General features: G+C 42.8%; 1 protein-coding gene across 6 annotated transcripts in view; it reads right to left on the bottom strand.

Annotated features, from left to right (window-relative positions):
• Positions 1-22,264, bottom strand: part of Osbpl9 (oxysterol binding protein like 9) — a 139,489-nt gene that overhangs the window by 99,299 nt on the left and 17,926 nt on the right. For all 6 annotated transcript variants that reach the window (XM_057783508.1, XM_057783511.1, XM_057783506.1 and 3 more), the window contains exon 2: positions 13,541-13,591. In XM_057783508.1, coding sequence (XP_057639491.1) covers positions 13,541-13,591 — 51 coding nt within the window. The remainder of the gene's footprint in view (positions 1-13,540; positions 13,592-22,264) is intronic.

Below are 22,264 nucleotides of genomic sequence, written 5' to 3'. Positions count from 1 at the left end.
CCTACTGTGGCACACAGTCTCCTGCTGCCTGAGGACCAAGATGTAGAACTATCAGCTCCTTCTCCAGCACTGTCTGCCCGTACACTGTCCTGTTCAACTATAATGATAATGGAATAAACCTCTGAAAATTGAAAGACAGCCACAATGAAACGTTTTCCTTTAAAAGACTTGCTGTTGTCATTGTGTCTCCTCATAGCAATAGAAACCCTAACTAAGACAGAAGTTGGTACCAGGAACTGGGGTATCACTGTGATAGGCCAGGCACTGTTTCTGTTTAGAGGAATATGAACTTTGGGACTATATATTAAAAAAGCAGTTGACTGCTTTAAGTGAGGCTTAATGAGCCATCCTAGTAGAAGCATGGAAGGAAGACAGTGGTGCTTGGGTTATATGAACTGTGGGGGCTTAATTCAAGAGGTTTCAAAGAAGAATTTTAGTATGTTGCCTAGAGACTGTTCTTGTGATATTTTGCCAAAGAATATGGCTGCTTTTTACCCTTGTCTGAAAAGTTTACCTGAGGCTAAATTGAAGACTTTTTGGATTAATTCCATTGTTAGAGGAAGTCTTGAAACATATTAGTATTGACTCTGTTATGTAGTTATTAGTGTTCATTCTTATACAGATCTGTAATGAAAAGGAGGAAGCTGTGCAAGGAAAAATACAAAATGTACAATGAGGAGAAAGGAGGCATTAGGAGGTAGAATAGTTAAATCCTATGTTCAAGGAGATAAACAGATTAAGAAATGGAATAAAAGAAGTGGTGACTTCAGAGCAAGACTCCACGCAGCTGAGCATCCAATTTGTAAAAAGAAATTAACTTGACCTAAACTAATCCAGTTTAGGTCCAGGCGTAAGGGTACATGCCTTTAATCCCAGCACTCAGGAGATAGAAACAGTGGAGCTCTAAGTTCAAGGTGAGCCTGATCTATAGACCAAGTTCCAGGACAACCAAGCTTAGGCAGTGAAGGAAAGCATCAAAACACAAAGTTGGAGAAGATGTAACTGAAGAAGGGTCCATGGTCAAACCCCAACAAGCAGCACTTAGCAGCTAGACAAGTGGTTCTGGCTTTAGAGTCAAGGAGAAAAGAAGGGTTATGGAAGTCCCTCTGTGACTTCAGCCAGGTGTGTACTGAAGTCAACAAAGATCAAAGGAGATGGAGACTTGAAGAATGCTTTGACATCAGACATGGAGATGCAGAGTTCTAAGTTTGCCCAGGCGGTTTTTGGTCTTGCTTTGGTCCAGTATTTCCTCACTATGTTCCCTTTCCTACGTTTTACAATAGTAATATATATCCTGTGCCATTATATGTTGAAAGTATGTGATCTGCTTTTTTATTTTGAGGGTTGAGACTGTTACAGTATTATAGTGTTATAGTGGTATGGTGACTTTTGAAGTTGGACTGGATGCATTTCTGCATTACATGACAGTTACAAGCCTGGGGGAAGGGGCTGGGTGTGGAATGTGGTTTGAATAGGAATGTCTCCTGTAGACTCACTGAATTCTTGGCCCATAGAGAGTGGCACCATTACGAGGTGTGGCCTTGTTGGAGGAAGTGTGTCACTAAGGAGGTAGGCTCTGAGGTCTCTTATGCTCAAGCTTTGCCTACTGTGGCACATGGTTGCCTATGGATCAAGATGCAGAACTCTCCAGCACTATGGCTGCTGAACACTGCCATGTCCCACCACAGTGACAATGGACTGACCTTCTGAACATTATAAGACAGCCCCAGTTAACTGTCTCCTTTGTAAGAGTGCTGCTGCCCTGGTGTCTCTTCATAGCAATAGAAACCCTAAGACAAAGAGGATGGATCTCTTATTTTCTTTCTCTTTTTTCTATACACACAGAAATACTTTAAGCATGAATAATGGTTCAAATACCTATGATGGAAACAGTTTTGCTTTCATGGTTTGCAAAACAAAATAAGATTCTGGCCATTCTGCAGTTTTGTTTTGTTTTTGTTTGTTTTTTGCATAAAAGATAAAAGTGGGTTGGTGAACTGATTCCAAAGGTAATAAAAGAATGACTACTTCAGAGTGTAAATGGCTCACACACCCCCTAGCGGAGCATGGCTGATGCAAGCGACTCCCTCATGCACTAAACACACACTGTCCCTCGCTGCTGAAATGCCAGTGGAACTTTACATTCATATGCTCACTGAGATTCAGGGTGAACAACTGGTACCTCATCTTTAGAGAACATAAGACAGGCTCAGAGAAGTAAAGTGTTTGTTCAAAGACAACAGCTAAAATGTAGAAGTCATTCTAGCACGTCCTGATACAAAGCAACATTTCCTATTACTTCAGCAAACTTACTGAACACCTATTCCAGGCCAGGAGCACTAACAGCCAGGAACAGGAAACAAATAAGGTGCTTCAACAAATGAGCCTGTGGGGGGACATTCATGGCCACCAACAATATGTTTGTTTTGCTCTCAGAATAAAAGCTGCTTTTAAAAATAAAAGTAAGTAAATAAATAATGTGTCTGCACCCTGAAGGAATATGAAAGAGAAAAGAAAGAAGTCAATGTATAAAGAGGAGCAGAAACACTTGCGTTCAACCTGCTCACAAAGGTGCTGAAAGGAGGGCCTGCTGCATCCATTCAGTGACTCAACAAGCAACATGGGGATGGGGGTGCTGGTGTTTGAAGACAGGGTTTCTCTGCCCTGGCTGTCCTGGAACTCACCCTGTAGACCAGGCTGGCCTCTAACTCACTGAGAATCACCTACCTCTGCCTCCCAGTGCTGGGATTAAAGATGTCTACCACCACTGCCCTGCACAACATTTTTTTTACACTCATCATTTGTTTACTGAAGCTGAACACACACACACACACACACACACACACACACACCCCTTCCACACTGAGAATCCATACATGCTTTCCATGCTGAGAACATACCTCTTTTACATTCCTGTTTCCTTTTATATGAGTTGAATGTACATTTCATTTTTAAGTATATTTTTTGTTTTCTTACTGATTTCATGCATTCTTTGGGTTTTGTTTTTTTGGTTGTTCCTAATTTATAGTTCTTCATACTTTTTTGGATATTAATCCTTTGTCAAACATATGCTTATATTTTCCCTCTTGTCCATAGGTTGCCTTTTTCTCTTTGGTTGTGGTAGTAATTTAAAGTTATTCAGGTCTCCCTATAGTTTTTCAACAATGGCTTATAAAAGAATGCATTTGTCTTATAAAACATATTTCTAGCCGGGCGGTGGTGGCGCACGCCTTTAATCCCAGCACTTGGGAGGCAGAGGCAGGCGGATCTCTGTGAGTTCGAGACCAGCCTGGTCTACAAGAGCTAGTTCCAGGACAGGCTCCAAAACCACAGAGAAACCCTGTCTCGAAAAAACCAAAAAAAAAAAAAACATTTCTAGGAGAGTTCTATCTAATATTGCAAACACGGTTCTTTAATTCTCCTAATTGATTATGGCAATTATTGAGGAATATTACTAGTTTTTGCACATTAATCTCATATCCAATTTGCCATTGTTCCATTGTTGTTTTTCAGACTGAATCTTACTGTGTATCTCTGGCTGATCTGGAACTCCCTTAGTAGACCAGGCTAGCCTCAAATCCAGACATCCATTTGCCTCTGTCACCTGAGTGCTGGTTTAAAGGCATGTGCCACTACATCTAGCCCCACATATTTTTAAGAGTTCTTTTTATTTCCAAGTATGTGTGTGTATCTCTGTGCATATACACTGTATATGTAAAGGTGCCCACAGATGCCAGATATGGCTACCTGAATTGAGTGCTAGGAACTGAAAGAACAGGATACACTCTTAACCACTGATCCATCTCTCCAGCCCCTCCACATCCAAAAATTCTGCTTAATTTACACAAATAAATTATCTGTAATTTCTTCACATTCATTTATTTATGTGTCATGGCACACATGTGGAGGTTGGAGGACAAGTTTTGGGAACTGGTCCTCTCCTTCTACTGTGTGGGCTCCTGCAATAGAATTCAGGTCATGTGGTGTGGCAGCATCTTTACCCACTGAACCATCCCACCAGTGCATCTGTAGGTTCTCGAGGACTTCATGCACATACTCCTATCTACAAACATGAGTAACTTATTCTCCCACTCTGATCTTTTCTTCTTTGTTCTTTATTTTCATGGTGCTACAAGTGCCATGCCCCATAGTATGGTTTCTCTCTTGCTTGTTCTTTGCTTGGCATTCTGGGACCTGCAGGGTGTAACAGTGAAGCAGCACCAAACAAGGACCCTATCTTGCCGCTGACTGTGAGGCTAAGAGATAGCCTGGTAGTTCAAGTGCTCACTGAGAAAGCTTTTGTCAAGACCCCTAAAGCTTTGGTTTGGGTCCCCTGAACCCACATGAATGCTGTTCTGTTGCTAAACCCAGCATTTGAAGGCAGAGACAGGGGACCTCAAGCAAACTGGCTAACATGGCAAGCTCAGAGTCCACTTGAACAACCCTGCCTTAATAAACAAGGTGGGGAATAATCGAGGAAGACTAAATGTCAACCTCAGGCTTCTACACAGATGTACACGCACCTACACATACATCCACATACATGTGAACATGCATGCATATCACATAAATATACAAAAAAGAAAGAATTTATATACTGCTTCATTATTAAGTACATAACAGCCTTCTGGCAAACATTCTTTACGAGGTTTAAGAAGGCTCATTTTGGCCAGGTCTGATAGCACACAGCTTTATCCCAGTACTCAGGAGGTAGAGGCAGGCAGGGCTCTGAGTTCTAGGCTAGCTGGGCAACCAGGGCTATATAGTGATACCATATATATGTTCATTTTGATCTGGATGTGGTGGCAAATGCTCATCATCCCAGCACTTAGGAGGTAGAGGCACATGGGCAAGGAATTTCAGAACATTTTCCATGTCAAACTCATAGGGAACAGACAGAGATGGTAAGGCTGCTGCATTAACAAGTGAGCCCTAAATTAACTGAGTAATTTTTCATCATGAAATGACAAGATAATGACAACATTTCTTGTGGGACACAGGCTTTCAGGCTAGAGGAGGACATTTTTAAATTTATACATTAATCTAAATTACCTCCCCACATCTGCTCTAGGATGTCTCTTATTGTTAGATGCAGTCCAATACCAGAGATCGGGGAAAGTGTCACAGGGCTAAAATAAAGCAGTAGTATCCATCAGTGCTGAAGGTATTAATAACCTTCTATCAGTAGTGGTATGCTACTGATCTCTCAGGATGAGCTAAGAGAAAAGAGAACAGATGATGGCTTCCACAGGGAATCAATCCACTTATACCCTACACATGACAGATACATGTCATACAAGTTGAGTATCCTGAGTTTAAAAAGAAAATCTGAAATCCAAAGCACTACAAAATCCAAAAATCAGGCAACACAATCAGAAAATTCTACACCTGATTTCACGTACCAAGGCACAAAAATATTGTATAAAATTATCTGCAGGTTATGTGTATAAGGTATATAATTGAATTACACATTTAGACTTGGGTCCCAGTCCCCAAATAGGTCATTATGTGTACGCAAATATCCCACAGTTCAAAAGAGGAATATTTTATGGCTGCAAACATTCCATATAGGGATATTCAGCTGGCCCTCTTCGCTGTACTGGGTCACTTCAAGTCATAAACAGATCAACAGTCTTCAGAGTACTTAACATTAAAACTTGGTTGACTTATAATTCATCTCACTCTGGTGGTCCCTATGCCTCTTCAGAACAGCAGAATCCAAGGTTCACCTGCATCAACTGTGCTTATTACAGCCAGGCCTAGCAACACAGGCCAATGTTCTCAGTGATTCGGGAGGCTGAGGCAGAAAAGTCAGCCTGGGCATCAGTAAACTCTGGTCTCTAAAAGTTCAAAGGGAGTTGGGAGGACCACTCAGTGGTGGATTGCTATCTGGCACCTCTAAGGCAGTAGGTTCAGTCAATACCACTTATCAAATATATTAACAAATTTGAGGCTGACAATTCTTGAGCGAATAGTATGCTTATTTTGTTAGTTTTTTTAAAAACAATTTATTTGTTTTTGTTTTGTGTGCATTGATGTTTTGTCTGCATGTATGTCTGTGTAAGGGTGTCAGGACCCCTACAACTAGAGTTAGAGACAGTTTTCAGCTGCCATGTGGGTGCTGGGAAGAGCAGCCAGTACTCTTAACCACCGAATCATTTCTCCAGCCAGATCTTTTTTCTTAAAGAACTCAAAAATAAATGGAAAGAGTTGGCTCAATTTATAAAGCTAGCTAAAAAGCAGAATTCACTTTTAACCTCCATTCCAGAGATACCAGGCTCTTGTCTCTACATCACATGTCTCATTAATGCTATTACTCACCCATTTTGCACCTATTTCCTAAAAATGTTTATTTTTTTGGTCAGATAAAACATGGGGGTGAAGTAGATTAGACCTAAGCACCAACCATTACCACGTCCTCGGGTCAAGGGCGCCATCTAGTGGTGCATACTTGGTAACAAAAGTCAAATTTTTGCTGACAGGCATGGTGGTTCAGACCTGTGACCACAACACTTGGCAGACCCGGGCAGAACTGCTATGAGCTTGAGGACAGCCCAGGCTACATAGTGAGTTCCAGGACTGGCAGGCCTATCTACAAAGGAAGTCTCTGTCTCAGAGAGAGAGAGAGAGAGACAGAGATTGATACTCACTTCCCTATTTTCTTCATTGATTTCTGCTGCTTTGCAACAATGTGGCATGTCTGCATTACTTCTTCTAGCTGGAGAAACTGAGGAGGGGGAGTAGTTCAGCTGTAGAACAGTTATTTAGACTGCAACAGGGCCCTGAGTTCAATCTCCCAGCACTGTCCCAAGTCAGGCATAGTGGGCCACACCTGTAATCCCCACACCTGGGAAGTAGAGGTAGGAGGATCAACTCAAGGTCTTAGAGGGAATTCAAGGCCAGCCTGAGCTACAGAAGAGAGGATTAAAGGGAATTTGGGAAGGGGAACAGACCAAAGTTCAGTCCCAGATTCACTATCAATGTGTGGCCTTGATAAATTGCTAAAGCCAACTTCATCTCAAAAGAGCCTGGAGATGTGGCTCGGGAGTGGAGTTCTTTCAGGGCATTACCAGACACTGAGCTCAACCCTCGCTCCAGAAAACAAGATTGCCAAGCCTGACCTTGCAGGGCATCTGAACTAGATGTGCTAGTATCTCAGACAGTAAGACGTGGGCTCCCTGAGACCCTGCATACATCATGGAGTCTTTCCAAGGTGATCTTGTCTGCATAACACAGTCAATCAGACAATTCGCTCAAAACTAAAGATTCTAGAATCTTATTCTAAAATAAGGTGTGTAGAAGGGGCTCCTGGAAACCTATATTGTAAATAAACACCCAGATGTTTCTCACACAGGAAGCCAAAGGACAATACCCTTTTTCCCCTCTTCTTTTTGGGGTAGGATCTCATTTAGCCCAGTCTAGCCTTGTGCTGGCTAGATTTATGTCAACTTGACATAAATCTGAGAGGAGGAAACCTCAATGAAGAAAATGCTTCCATAAGATTAGGCTGCAAGCCAGCCTGCAGAGCATTATCTCAATTAGTGATCAATGGGGGAGGGCCCAGCCCATTGTGGATGGTACCATCCCTGGGCTGGTGGGCTTGGGTCCTATAAGAAAGCAAGGTGAAGCCGGGCAGTGGTGGCGCACGCCTTTAATCCCAGCACTCGGGAGGCAGAGGCAGGCGGATCTCTGTGAGTTCGAGGCCAGCCTGGTCTACAAGAGCTAGTTCCAGGACAGGCTCCAAAGCTACAGAGAAACCCTGTCTCGAAAAACCAAAAAAAAAAAAAAAAAAAAAAAAAAAAGAAAGAAAGAAAGAAAGGAAAGGAAAAGAAAAGAAAGCAGAATGAGCAAGCCATATGGAGCAAGCCAGTAAGCAGCACCCCTCTATTGTGGGATATTTTCATTCTGACACTCCCAAGACTGCCAATAAAGTTAAACCTTGAATCAAAGGGTGGAATCAACATTCAGCTGACCAGAATTAACCATAGAGTTTTTGGCTGACACAAATTAGGATAGAGAGAAACAAGAAGGAATAGGTAGGGGTTTAGAAGGATTTGCGGGCCTTTTCGATCTCATAGTGTGGAGAAGCAGGGTCAGCTGATCACTCCTCTGTAGCTCTTTGGATCTATCAGGTTTCTACCCCAATATCTGACTCCTGAAGTAATTGCTGCATCTGGTACTTCACCTCTCCACGGCCGATGTGTCAGCTCCTGCCTCCATGTTCCTGCCCTGTTTGGGTTTCTGTACTAGCTTCCTTTAGCGATGGACTACAGTGTGGAAGTGAAGGCCAAATAAACCTTTTCCTCCCCAACTTGTTTTTTGGTTATGGTTGTTTCATTGCAGCAACAGAAAGTAGGTCAGGCCTTAAACTCACTGGGTAACAGAAGATGACCTTGAACTTCTGTACCTCCTGCCACTACCCTCTCAGGGCTGGGAATGGAGGCGTGCACTACCCATGCCTAGTTTTATGCAGCACTAAGGATCAAACCCAGGGCCTTGTGCATACTAGAAAGCACTGCCAACTGAACTGCATCCCAGCACTGTCATAAATACATTTTATTACCCTCCTCCACTGATGTGCCAAGTACCTAATGCTCACAGACTCCCACTAGAAAGGAATTATAATTCCCAATTAAAGAAAACTCAAACTCAAGCTTATGGTTTCCCTCTTTCAGTCAACCAAAGGGTAAATTAAAAGCAGGTTCCTGTAGGTTCTCTGTCCTGCTATGCAGCAGGCATGATTCTAAGAATGACGTTTGTTCTTGGAATAATCTCTTCTCCTGGGACTACGGATGCAAAGCGGATATGATGAGATCACTGCAGTGCTTACGTTAAATGAAACAGCAAAAAGAGTTTCTGACCTAACCGAATTGCATGAGCTTTTTAAAAACAGTGCTTTCTGCAGGGGCAGCAGAATGGAAAGTCAGAGGGATTCACACCAGGGGCTGATGTGAACTGTTGACTCCTATAGAGACGAGACATGGCAGGTGAGCACAGCCCCCAAAAGTAGAGTTAAGGGCCACAAGTGACAGCAACCAAGAGTCCTCAGAAGCTTAACTACAAACAATTATATCTGACCAACAGCCTAAAAAGGGTTCTTTCTTAGAGCCTCCAGATAAGGACTCATCCCAGTCAACTTCTTGACTTCAGTCCTGCAAGTCTTAGCAGAAAATCCAAGTGAGCTGTCTGCCTGTAGAATTGTGGAACCAGGAGGCGGTGGTGGCACAGGTCTTTAATCCCAGCACTTAGGAGGCAGAGGCAGGCAGATCTCTATGAGTTGGAGGCCAGCCTGGTCTACAAAGCAAGTTCCAGGACAGTCAGGGCTAAACAGAGAAATGCTGCCTCAAAAAACAAAAACAAAAATGAAAAAAAAATTGTGGAAAATTCAGTTTTTTGTGTATGGTGACAAAAATATCAGGTCTGCAGCATTAAGGACATTTATCCTTCTGTGCAACTGCCATCACCATCCAGCTCTTAAAAACCCCCTCCCCTGCTCTCTCTCTTCTGCCAGTCATTTTTGGTGATATCCCAAGTCTCCGGGATTCCAGCCACTGAGTCCTGGTCCTTGGGTGTGAGTTCCCTCTCATGGTAGGCCACACAAGTTGTTCTGAGATTTTGTTTTCTCACTTTTCGAGACAGGGTTTCTCTGTGTAGCCCTGGCTATTCTGGAACTCACTCTATAGACCAGGCTGGCCTTGAACTCATAGAGATCCACCTGTCTCTGCCTTCCAAGTGCTAGGATTAAAGACATGCTCGACCACCACCGAGTCAGAAACTACATTTCTAAACTCAACTCCATACTCACCAAATAGCTTCTTGTTTTCCATGCCTAGGCTGGAAACCACCAATTTATTCCAGTTTGTATGAACTTGATGACTCTTCATATCTAATAGGACTCACAATAATGTTTGTGTTTTGTGGCTAGCTTAGCATACCACCCTCAAGGTCCATCATGTTAGCATATATGAAATTTCCCTTTCTTTTCTTAAGGCGAAATAGTATATTGTCTTAGTTTGTGGTCTAGTTGCAGTGATAGAATACCCTGAGACAAAAGCAATGCAAGAGATAAAGGGTCAATTTCAGCTCCCTTTCTCCTGCTATATAGTCCAGGATCCCAGCCCAGGGAATGGTGCCACCCACAGTGGGCAAGTTTTTCCATCTCAGTTAACCTAGTCAGAACAATCCCCAATAGGTATGTCCAGAGGTCCATCTTCCTAATGATTCTAAATCTTATTGGGGAATATTATTTTAACGTGTGTTTTTGCTTATGGGGCATTTGTTTAACTCTGTGAAGCTGTGGTTCTTTGTCTGTCTAAAACACTTATGAGTCTAATAAAGCGCTGAACAGTCAATAGCAAGGCAGAAGCAAGGATAGGTGGAGCTGGCAGGTAAAGAGTAAAAACAGAAAGAGAAACGAGGGCGAGGAGGACATCAGAGGCCAGACACCCAGCCATGGAGTAAGAAGGAAAGTAAGATATACAGAAATGAGAAAGATAAAAGCCCAGAGGGAAAAGGTAGACAGGTTAATTTAAGAAAAGCTGGGCAAGCAACAAGCCAAGGCTGGACAATTATAAGAAAGAATAAGTCTGTGTGTGTGATTTATTTGGGAGCTGGGTTGTGGGCCCCCCAAAAGTGCCCAAAAAGTCAAGAGTAAACAAGATTCTATCAAGTTGATGACTGAGGTAACCAGTCACAGTACTCTACTGTGTTTAAGTACATTCACATATGACATATGCTGTGGGATAATGCTCTTGTACACTGTAAAGATTTGTCACTCAAATTGGTAAAATAAAACAATGATTGGCCAGTAGCTGGCCAGGAAGTATAGGCAGGTAAACAAACTTAAGGATGATGGGAAGAAGAAGGGTGGAGTCAGAAGTTGCCAGCCAGATGCAGAGAGAGCAGGAGATGAATATGCCATGCTAATAAAGGTACCACCAATGTGGCAGAGGGTAAATAAGGAATATGGGTTAACTTAAAATGTAAGAGCTTCCATACTCAAGTTATGAAAAAATGTAAGAGCTAATTAGTACTAAGCCTGAGCTATTGGCCAAGCATAATTTATATTCAGTCTCCAAATGGTTATTTGGGACAGGGCAGATGGGACAAGAAATATCAGTTTACATACATACATATATGTATAATTTTATTCAGGGGCTATTGTGACTAATACTGTTATGATCAAACTGTGCATAAATATTTACTTAGGTCCTTGTTTCCATTGTTTTTTAAATTGTGGCCTGAGGCAAAGTCATTATCTTAAAAACTGGGCAAGTAAAGGAAATAACAAAGCAGTTATCCTGCCTATTTGAACTGTACTGTTAGGTAAACAGATAAGAGAGAGAAACCTCTCATAAAATTAAGCCTCACAAAATTAGCATAAATATAAACCATCTCCATGTTGCCAACTCCGAGTGAGTTAATGAGTTTAAGTACTCACCAAGCATTATCATCAATAAGAAACAAGAACTGGACACATGTCTCCTGCTAGAAGAACACACCACCCACAGTCTTGTCAACGGTATCAAATGTGAGTCTGATTCAGTCTCTGGATGCAGCTACCAATCAGAGCAGAAACAAAGGAGAGAGGAAGGTGCCAAGCTGCACCAGGGTAGTAAAATAAAATAGACACAATGCAAATCCCACAGGCCTAAGGGCAGGATGGTTCAGCAGGTGAACTGTGAACAAAAGGCACGGAGTTTTAAAATAAGCAAACTGAATCTACAAAACTGCTGGGTTCTGGCACACTGTGATCCCAGCAGCACCCGAGAGGCAGAGACAGAAGGATCACCTGAGCTCAGGAACTAGAGACCAGCCTGGGAAACACAGTAAAACATCTAAAATTTTCAACTTAAAAACTATAAAATGTCGGGATGTCACACTATAAAATTATAAAGCAATGCAGAGGATGATTAGAGGAGACTAGAGCCATAACCTGACTGGGGCATGTACCGAGCTTTCGGGCAGCTGGCGAAGTCCTGAGTGCTAGGCACAAGGGTTAAGAATTCAACTATATTTAAAAACCAAAACCAAGGACTAAGCCAGCACATTAACTGTACCAACAAGACAGAGGCCTGACCCCAAATACAATCAGCTGACCTGTTGTTTCAACACAGCCCTGCCAAGGCCTCACCACTGGCAAATCTCAAGCCAAGAAAGCAGTTAAAACCAGAGCTAGTGGAAACTGGGATCGATACCAAGTACTCAGGAAAGCAATCTGACCACAACAAGAGGAACCACAGGAAAATTTAAAAATACAGAAGTAGAAGGAAGGTGTGATTGGTCATGCTGCAGCCCCAGTACTGGAGAAGCTGCAGCTAAAGGAGCATCACGAATTCAGGACCAGCCTGCAATGGTGAGATTCTGTTTCAAAACAACAAGAAGGAAGACCAAGGGGGAGAGGGGGGCAGGGAACAGCCTAGTTGCTTTTTAAAAATCTTTATATTGCCATATATTCAAGTTAGTCTACTTTCCATTCTGCAAACAGCCACACTTACTCCCATCTCAATTCAAGACTTTTCCCATTATGCCTAAGCTTAGAATTGTTTTCCAATTCTTGGTAGAATGTTAATAAAGGTAACAATATTTACCAAATATATTCACATCTCCAAAAGTAAGGGTGCACCCTATGTTCAGTTCAAAGCACTACAAACAAAAAATGCTAAGGGTGGGGAGGAAGGGAGATGACAGAAAGCAAACAAACGAATGGAGAAAGCGGCCAGAAGCTGAGGGGCCTCGTCAGAGAAAGGAATCAGTACAGAAGAGTGAATCTGGGAGCTGTGGCCCCGGCCATGCACTGCTCTGGAGCTCTCCCTAACTCAACAGCTGCGGAAACTGAAGGAGCAGCTAAAAGCAGCACCTTTTTCCACATATTTTTATATATGGGTGTTTATCACAAAGAATCATTGGTCTGGTTCGAGGCCCCTGGTCTCTGCTGCACCATCTGTGCTGAGCCCTCACTGGGACTCTTCTGGACATCCCATTGCTGCCCTGTGCCATGCCATGGAGCCCTACGGCTCTGGGTCCACAGGACTCACACACACTCACACACACACACACACACACACACACACACACACACACCACTCCAGCAGGTCACAGACAGGGTGGATTAGTGGACTACCATCAATTTTTAAGTTATACATGTGGTTCAAAGTATCTTTCTACAGCCCAGCACTGTACTACACAGTACTGAAAAGAAATCAACAGCTAATGAGATTTCTCTTGAGTCTTTCCCACTACTGCTGTTGACACCAACAGTGTAATTCCAGCCTTGTCCCTTGTCTGTAAAATGAGGCTTTAAAGGAAAGTCAGGACGTGTTTTAAGCCATGGATTAAACCACGGATCAAAACAATTGAATCTGGTTCTGGTCCTGATACTTCTAGAAGTGACTTGAAGAAACCCGATTTTCTTCCCTGTGACTTGGTTGTATGGCCCAATGGCTAAGAAAGGAAATTAAGTTAAATCCAGGCTCCAGCACACCATCAAAATATATCCTTTCTGTTGAAATTAGTCTTCATAAAATGAAGGAATACTCACCCTGAGTCTAACGCATCCTCTTCGAGAGCCTCTCATCATTTTGTCCTTGGACTAAAAGAAAAACAAAACACTCAGTAAATAAAAGGTTACAGACAACTGTTTTTAGAGTCAGCGGGGAGCTAAAAACCAACGAAAATTTACAGAACTGACCATTCCTTCTGCCCATTACCTGCCCCAAAAGAAATTTTTTGTGGGGAATGACAAGCTAAATGAACATGGTTTTGTAGTTTCTACAAACCAACCTGAGCACAGAACCGTATGCACCTCCTCACATCATGTTTATCCCTCCTCGTGCCCCTTCACTGTAGTCCAGTGTTTCTCTAGGGTTTAAGAATCTCTCCCTGATGATGCTGGCAAAAGGGAAAGGATCACACTTTAGAAAAGGTGCTCAGTTTATCCATGCGGTCCCGAGAAGTCATTGCTCAACCTGTTTGGTTGTTGCTCATCAAAGTGCTTTAGCTGTCGGCTCTGGATTCTCATTCCTGAGTACCAGCCTCCTGCACGTGTTCTGTACATGGACACCCTGTGGGCATGCCTCAGAGGTGAGAAGTCTGTCTTGCCTTATCTTATGCTTTAGTACAGTGCTGGTATACATTAGGTGCTCAAAAAACATCTCCTGTGAGACACTGTTGTCCCTCCTGTCCCCTCACTATACTGGGAGGAACACAAACACAAGGGGTCAAGCACAGAGCTGACATCCAGGAAATGTTCCTGAACGTAAACTGGTCACACAAAATAAAGTAAAATGTAGGAGAGGGAGTTTAATACATAATATTTGTGGAATAATTGGTATTTCCCACATCCCACCTATATGAGAAAAAAATCAAAACAAGCTGATTCCACATGACTGCATAATTGCCTCCCTTGGAGTCACAGATATTTAACCTCCAAATCTTTAAGCCATGGGAACTCATGTTCAGAAGTGGATGCACTGAAGACAGCTTGTTTTTATTCTATTTACAAATAAATACAAGAACAAAGACATACATTTTAGGGGGAGAATATCCTCACTACCAAGCACGATCAAAGAGTTCTTTACTAATAATACGCAGCTAATGAAAACACTGCTAAGAAAAGCATCCTTTTAGCATTTAATAACCTTCTTATGCACCTATATTTATCTTCTCTCCAAAATAATGAAGGCAGAATACAAAAACATTAATTAGGTTACAAACAACCAATGAGAATAGAATGAAAAGTAAGCTAAAAAAACAAAAAAGTAAAAGCTGCATACTCATCCTGGAGCCGCTCACATTGTAAAGCAGTTTTTAAAATCACAAGACACAGCCAGACAGGCCAGTGATGTTGCTAACATTTGGTTTAGGAATTATAAAACCCTGAAAGAGACAACTGGAAGCAAATGCTCCAGAGAATCAGAATATGGAGCATTCTACAAAACAACTGACAGACCCTTAGAAAACATGGTCGGGAGGGAGCAGAAAGTCTAACGCATAAACAGTCATAACACAGAGCAAAGCAAGCGCAAAGTGTCACAGGCTCCAGAAAGGAGAGTTTCAGGCCTGGGCAGCAGGAGTGACTGCATGCCAGCTCCTGGTGAAGGCACTAGCAGCAATTTGATCCAATCCACCCCTTCTGTGGCTCCTTTCTCAGTAAGCTGTCTCTTTTGCTGTAAACCCCCCTCCTCTCTCTCTCTCTCTCTCTCTCTCTCTCTCTCTCTCTCTCTCTCTCTCACACACACACACATACACACACACACACACGCGCGCGCGTTTGTCAGTTCGGTTCTTTCTTCCAGAAAACAGTATCTGAAACCACTCCCATGAGGTGCCCACTGAATCCTACTATCAAGACCAGCAGAACTGCTTTGAAGTCTGAGCCAGGCTGATCTATACAATAAGCTCCAAGCCAGCTTAAACTACATATTGAGATTGTTTCAAAATACATATAAATATGTAAAGCAAAACAATCTTCAGTGGCCCTAACCTGCTGAGATCTGATCCGAGAGCCCCAGCATTCCTGTGGCCGAGGCTGACTTTCCAGCTCCCGGAACCAGTCAGTCACCTTCATGCCTAGGGATTTTCACAGGCTGTTCTCTTGCCTGCAGTGTTTGCACACGTTACAGGTTCCTTAACAAGCTAATTCCTGCTCACCCTCAGAGAATTCTAGCTGAAGCCCAGGACTGATTATAACCATTCTGGCCATGAGTCATTTTTAAAAACACAATCTTCCCCTTTATAATACTGTGGGGAAATAAACTTCCCTGGATCTCTCTGTGCGCCAATCAAAGGCTGTAGGGCATGTCATTATAATTAAATTTTTCATTTTTCTCTGATCTCAAACAATAATAAATATTTTTCTTTCCCAGCAGAGTCTGAAATATTGTATCTGGAGTAGGAAGGTCATTTTAAGAAGCTCAATATTAAATCTGCTGTATTCAAAGTACTCTGAGTAAGTTTTATCACTTTAGATGAACTTCAGGATTCTACTTAAAAAGCCATCTATCAGGTAGAGAGAGATGATTCTCTGGTTAAGAACACTTGCTCTTGTAGAGAACCTGGGTTCCGTTCCCAGGACCCACACGGTACCACCTGTTACCTCACAAGCACCTATAACTCCAGTTCCAGGCTTCTTCTGACCTCATGGGCACTGTACACACACCAGGCAATTACATACATGCAAGCATATACATAAAGTAAAATTTCTTAATCTTCAAGGGCAAGTGAGATGGCTCAGTGGGTAAAACTGCTTGCTATACAGACCCTACAACTTGACCTGGAAACCTTGGCAGGAGGGGTGGACTCCCAAAAATAGTCTTCTGGCTTCCATACTATGCCTGTGCCATGGCACATCAGCTGTACAACACACACACACAAACACACACACCCCACTGATAATAAATAAGAATTTTTATTAATTAAAAAATATTCTCCATTTAGGCTCCAAGGCCACAGATACCATTTGTGTGAAATTTAGTCTTTAAATGTACAAAATCATTTCAATCCAATTTCTAGAATTACATACATCATACATACATACAAACATACACACACATACACACAGGCACGCACACACACACATACCCAGATGCTGTGGGAGCTCCTTCCACTCCTTCAGTCAATAGCCTTTAAGATTCCAGCCCACTTGGGCGTGGTCTCTTATACTATAAATGTAGCTGTAAAGCGTGTGCTTGCTCTCGCTTCCAGCTGCTAGACTCTGTTCCTGTTCTCCATTCGTGCAGAGGACTGTGATCTATGAGTCTCCCCTAAATAAATAACCCTTTATTATACATAAATCTGAATTAGTGTGGGATTATTTTGTATCTTCTGCCATCATCCAGAGATAAAGAATGTATCTATAGACAACACTATAATGAAACAAGGTAGCTGTGGAGTTGAAATCCAGCTCTGCCAGTGAATCAACTATGCAGCCTTGACCAGATCTCTTCTGTTCTGACTCTAGTTTACCTGTCTGTAAAACAAAAACATGACTTATACTCACAAAGTTGTCCCAAATACTTAATGAGGAAATCATGCAGGACACCTGTGTAAAGCTGGCGCAAGGTTTATGCCCCTTCCATGCTCCTACCTTAAGTACAGCAAATACAAACTGTAGTGATACTCTTTAAAACTAAACAGGCCCTATTCTCAAGTGTGACACATTTTATCAGAGTTCAGCTCAGCATGTAACTAGGCAGGCAGAAGCAGTATTCTAAATGTGCCTCCTCCCTTCAGTTATTATGACTCTTCATGGGCCCCAAGGAATTGGAATTTCCCAGGAATGCTGATACCTGCAGAGAGATTTATCAGAGAGATTTCACACAATGCCAGCTTCTTGGAAAATAGACCAGGAATCAGAAGCCAATGATGGGTCAGTGACGGGCAGGACTATACCTTGACTCAACTGCTTAGCTATGCATACATCTGTCCTCTATTTAAATCTAAGCCTGAAATCTGTACCCTGAAGATGGACTTGGAACGAGGGACACTGGCCCTCTTCATTTTCCACATCCCAGCATGACCACACTGAACAAACCCCTTCTCTGCTTCTCACTATTACTTGCTGCTTTAACTGGCCCACTGAGGGCAGGTAGACTGAGTATAATTTGTCAGGACTCCAGGAACCAGACTTTGACCCTAAAAACTCAAGTAACAAGAACAAGCACTCCCAAACATGACACCTTAAGCAGCAGCCTAAAGGTCTCCTGAGTCTCCTTGTCTTCCTAAGGAGCAGATCCACTGGACAGGAACAGGGTTGCCAGTAGCTTCCTTACCAAAACTGTATTAACCAAGGGTGATTAGCAACCAGGTGGATCACAGAGGAAGAAGTTGAAAATCAAACCACACAGAGCCAGGGGAATTTTGTCTCATGTCGTTGCCTGTTCTTCGGGTCCTCCCACCCCCCAAAATCACTTACTACACCCCTTAGAAGGGTCACTAGCTCCTCAGTTTACTCTCCCCTGTACAAAGATGCTAAGCCACAGGCATTTGATTCCTCAAAGTCGCCTATTTTGTGTGGTTCCAGGCGCCCTGATAAACTTGGACACACTTTCTCTTATTGTTTATGTGCTTTTGATTTGGTTCATCAAACTTGCCAGCTCAAGGAAGGAAACTTTCCTTTACTTATATGTGACTTATTTCAAACATGCCTTATCAACTTTGCCCAATCTACATAAATCCTGCACGTGTGTACAAACACCTGCTTTAAATAACACATAGACCACTCCAGGTGAAAGAAGAACAAGCACCAAAAGTTTGTAATTTCCCTCGTTCCTGCTCACAGGGTTCCTGCTCACAGGGTTCCTGCTCACAGGGTTCCTGCTCACAGGGTTCCTGCTCACAGGGTTCCTGCTCACAGGGTTCCTGCTCCACAGGGTTCCTGCTCCACAGGGTTCCTGCTCCACAGGGTTCCTGCTCCACAGGGTTCCTCTGGATCTCCCCACACTGGACACAGGAACTGCTCTCTCCTCAGCTGTCTCTGCCGCATTGGTTATTATGCTGTGTCATGCACCTTTGACCCGTTTTCCTTGTCACACAGGACGAAGTCTAATTATCATCTCACCATGACTACTTTCAACCTGTCTCCTAGAGTTTAGTGACTGCCTGGGACCTGGGAGGTGTCAGATAAATGCATACATAGATCCAGACTCCTCTCTTTGGCATCCTACTCATTAACAAACACAATTTACTTGAAATATGCTTATTTAGCCCCAATTCAAGCTATTCAACACTCCAGATAAAACAGAAGAAACTTTTTTCTTTCTCTAATAACTTTCTGAGCTATCTGTTGAGACAGAGTAGCACAGGCTGGTCTCAAACTAGCTATATAGCTAAGGATAACCTTGAATTTTTAATCTTTCTTCCTTCACTTCCTAAGTACTGGGATTACATGCATGTATTCCAGGAGCTTTTCCTTTTTATTACATTTATTTATGGGGGAAGGGCTGCATCTCGGCATGCAGGCGGTCAGAGGACAGCTTCCAGGAGTGAATTTTCTCCTTCACCGTATGGGTCCCAGGAACTAAACTTAGGTTGGCAGGCTTGATAAGCACCTCCATTTGCTGAACCGTTTCCCCCACCCCCACACTCATGTTTTTTGACCAAATTTTTTTCAATTGCATTTTGAAAAGTAACATAAAACAATTACAGGTTAATAATACTATATAAACATGAAATCAAAACAGTACCAAAGTAATTACTTATTTTTTATACTTTTAAATTTATTTCTTATGTGTATGGATGTCTTGCCTGCAAGAATTTATGCTGTAGGAATTCCTACCACCAGCAGCCTTTAAGTTAGGTACCCACCCACTTGGGCGTGGCCTCTTATACTATATATGCCAATGTAAAACATGGCCTTCCCCCTTCCCCGCCCCCCTGCAGGATTCGGTTGCTGTTCCCCGTTCCATCAGAGGATTGTGATCTGTGAGTTTACCCCTAAATAAGTAATCTTTTATTATACTCAATTCTGAGCTAGTGTGGGATTTCTTTTTAGTGTCCTCCTTCAAATGTATACGCGACACATGCGTGCAGTGCCTGAGGAGGCCAGAGGACGGTGTCATAACAAGCTGGAGTGGCATACGGTGTGAGCCACCATGCAGGCTCTGGGTCCTCTTCAAACGCAGAAAGTGATCTTAATTGCTAAGCCATCTCTTCAACCCTGGCGTACCTATATTTTTATGTTAATTGTAACTACTTAGCTCTCCAACATTTTTATAAGCTTTGAGAAAGTCAGTTCAGTATATTTTTAGTATACATTAGCTACTCCAAAATATGAAGAGCTGGGGATGCAGCTCAGTGACAGATTCTTGCTTAGCAGGCATGAGGTCCTGGATCCTGGATCCAGCGCTGCAAAGAAAGAAGAGGGGAAGGCCTTAAGTGACTCACAGAATCTGGCTTGAAGCCAGTATACCATGCTATCTATGAAAACCTGTTAATTAAAGTATAAACATGGGTTATACTGCTTCACAAGTAACTGTGTTGGGAAAAGTTTTGGACAAACATATTTAAAACTCCCTGGAGAAGATCAGCTTGCCATTTAAACCAATCTTGCTATCCTTTCACAAAGCCGAGACTGTCCCCCAAGCCACTTAAACTTCTATTTGAATGTAAATTTTTACTTTGCTTAAAATACATTTGTCTTAAACAAGAGTTTCACCTGACTTGCTGCAAATCTCTCACAGCCACAACTGACTTTGCATCCGAAGTCTCGACCTGTGTCCGAGCATAGCACTCCTACTGTCTCACATGATGATGGATATGAGTGCCTCATCCCTGTTTCTAAAGAGACAGGGTTTATACTTGTATCTTTCCCCCTAATTGGTCACCAACCACCCTTCTGCAAAAAAAACAAAAAAACAAAAAAACAAACAAACATTGATAGTGGGCATCGTGCAGACAAAGAATGTGAACAGACGTCAAAATGCTTCAGCGCTGAGCACACCCAGGAGGGTATGTGCCTAGCCAGTGCTGGAACTTGGACCACGAGTCAATTCTGGGGCAGGGACGGCAATACATCAGTGCAGTGAAGACAGAAGCCATGGGTACAGAAACACTTGCTCTTGGAAGCGGGACAGATAAAGGACAGGAAGGAACCCTGCACAATGGCAATAATTCTTTATGTTTCGATTAGGATACAGTAACAAGGTCATAAGCAAATGTAAAAACTTATTCAAATATACTTAAAATAAACTGATTTTAACTTGGCACAATTAGCATTACAGAAAGCAGGTCAGGCCGGGCGGTGGTGGCGCACGCCTTTAATCCCAGCACTTGGGAGGCAGAAGCAGGAGGATCTCTGTGAGTTCGAGGCCAGCCTGGTCCACAAGAGCTAGTTCCAGGACAGGAACCAAAAAGCTATGGAGAAACCCTGTCTTAAAAAAATCCAAAAAAAAAAAAAAAAAGAAAGAAAGCGGGTCAAACCTAGAACCAGAAAGCCAAGATAAAAGTTTTGTTGATCAGATCTCCTGAGAAAGTTGGAAGTGTGGGGTGGGAGGAGAAGGAAAGGCAGAAGGGGAGGAATAGAGGGGAAGGGGAGAGGGAAGAGAACGAGAGGGAACAGGATGGTCGAGATGGGGTAAGAACAGAGAGATAGAGAATAAGGAAAGATATATCTTAGTTGAGGGAGCCATTATAGGGCTAGCAAGAAACCTAGCACTAGAGAAATTCCCAGGAATCCACAAAGATGACCCCAGCTAAAACCCTAAGTAATAGTAGAGAGGGTGTCCGAACTGGCCTTGCCCTGTAGTCAGATTGATGACTGTTGTAAATGTCACCATAGAACTTTCATCCAGAAACTGATGGAAGCAGATGCAGAGAGCCACAGCAGAGCATTGGGCTGAGCTCTCAAAATTCAGCCAAAGAGATGGACGAGTGAGAGTATGAGCAAAGAGGTCAAGACCATGATGGGGACACCCACTGAAACAGCTCACCTGAGCTAATGGAAGCCTTCCAACTCAGGCCTGGCAGTGAAGGAACCAGTATAGGACCAAACTAGGCCCTCTGAATGTGGGTGACAGTTGCATGTCTGGGGCAGACTGTGGGGCCACTGGCAGTGAGACCAGAATTTATCCCTACTGCTTGTTCTGGCTTTTTGAAACCCATTTTCTCTGGAGATAAAACCTTCCTCAACCTAGATATAGTGGGGAGGGCCTTGGGCCTACCTCAGAGCAATGTGTTAGACTTTGTTGACTACCCACGGGAAGCATTCCCCTCTCTGAGGAGTGGATGGGAGGTGGGATGGGGAGTGTCAGGAGGGGAAGGTGGGGGGAGCAGGAGGAGGGGAGGGAGGTGGGAATGGATTTGGCATGTAAAATGAGAAAAGATAAGTTTTTAAAAATAATTTTAAAAAAGAAAATGGAAAAAAAAGTTTTGTTGATCCCAGGTAAGATGACTGGGTTGTGGTAACATAGAGATGTTGCATCTTCCTGTCAACATCAATGCCATTAAACATCTGTAACATGAAACTCCCCTTGACCTGATGCTGCATATAAACTTGGCATCCTATATTGCCTGCTTTGAGAAACTCAGATGGCTAAAGGCTTCACTCCTTGCTATGACTAATGAACTGGAACACAGGCTTTCACAATAGGACCCAATGTGCATTTCCTGTGTAATACTAAATCATAGACACTGGCTTTGTTATCTATACCATGTGTCCTGAGCCAGACACTATGCTTGCATTTCACTTCTGTCATGTTTACGTTGGCACCATGAGCTTATGAGACGGCTCTTTTTACTTTTCTATTTTAGCTTTTTGAGGCAGGGT

The sequence above is a fragment of the Chionomys nivalis genome, chromosome 11 (assembly GCF_950005125.1).
Source record: "Chionomys nivalis chromosome 11, mChiNiv1.1, whole genome shotgun sequence".
In the NCBI taxonomy this organism is placed as follows: Eukaryota; Metazoa; Chordata; class Mammalia; order Rodentia; family Cricetidae; genus Chionomys; species Chionomys nivalis.
This window is presented reverse-complemented; position numbering and strand designations above follow the sequence as displayed.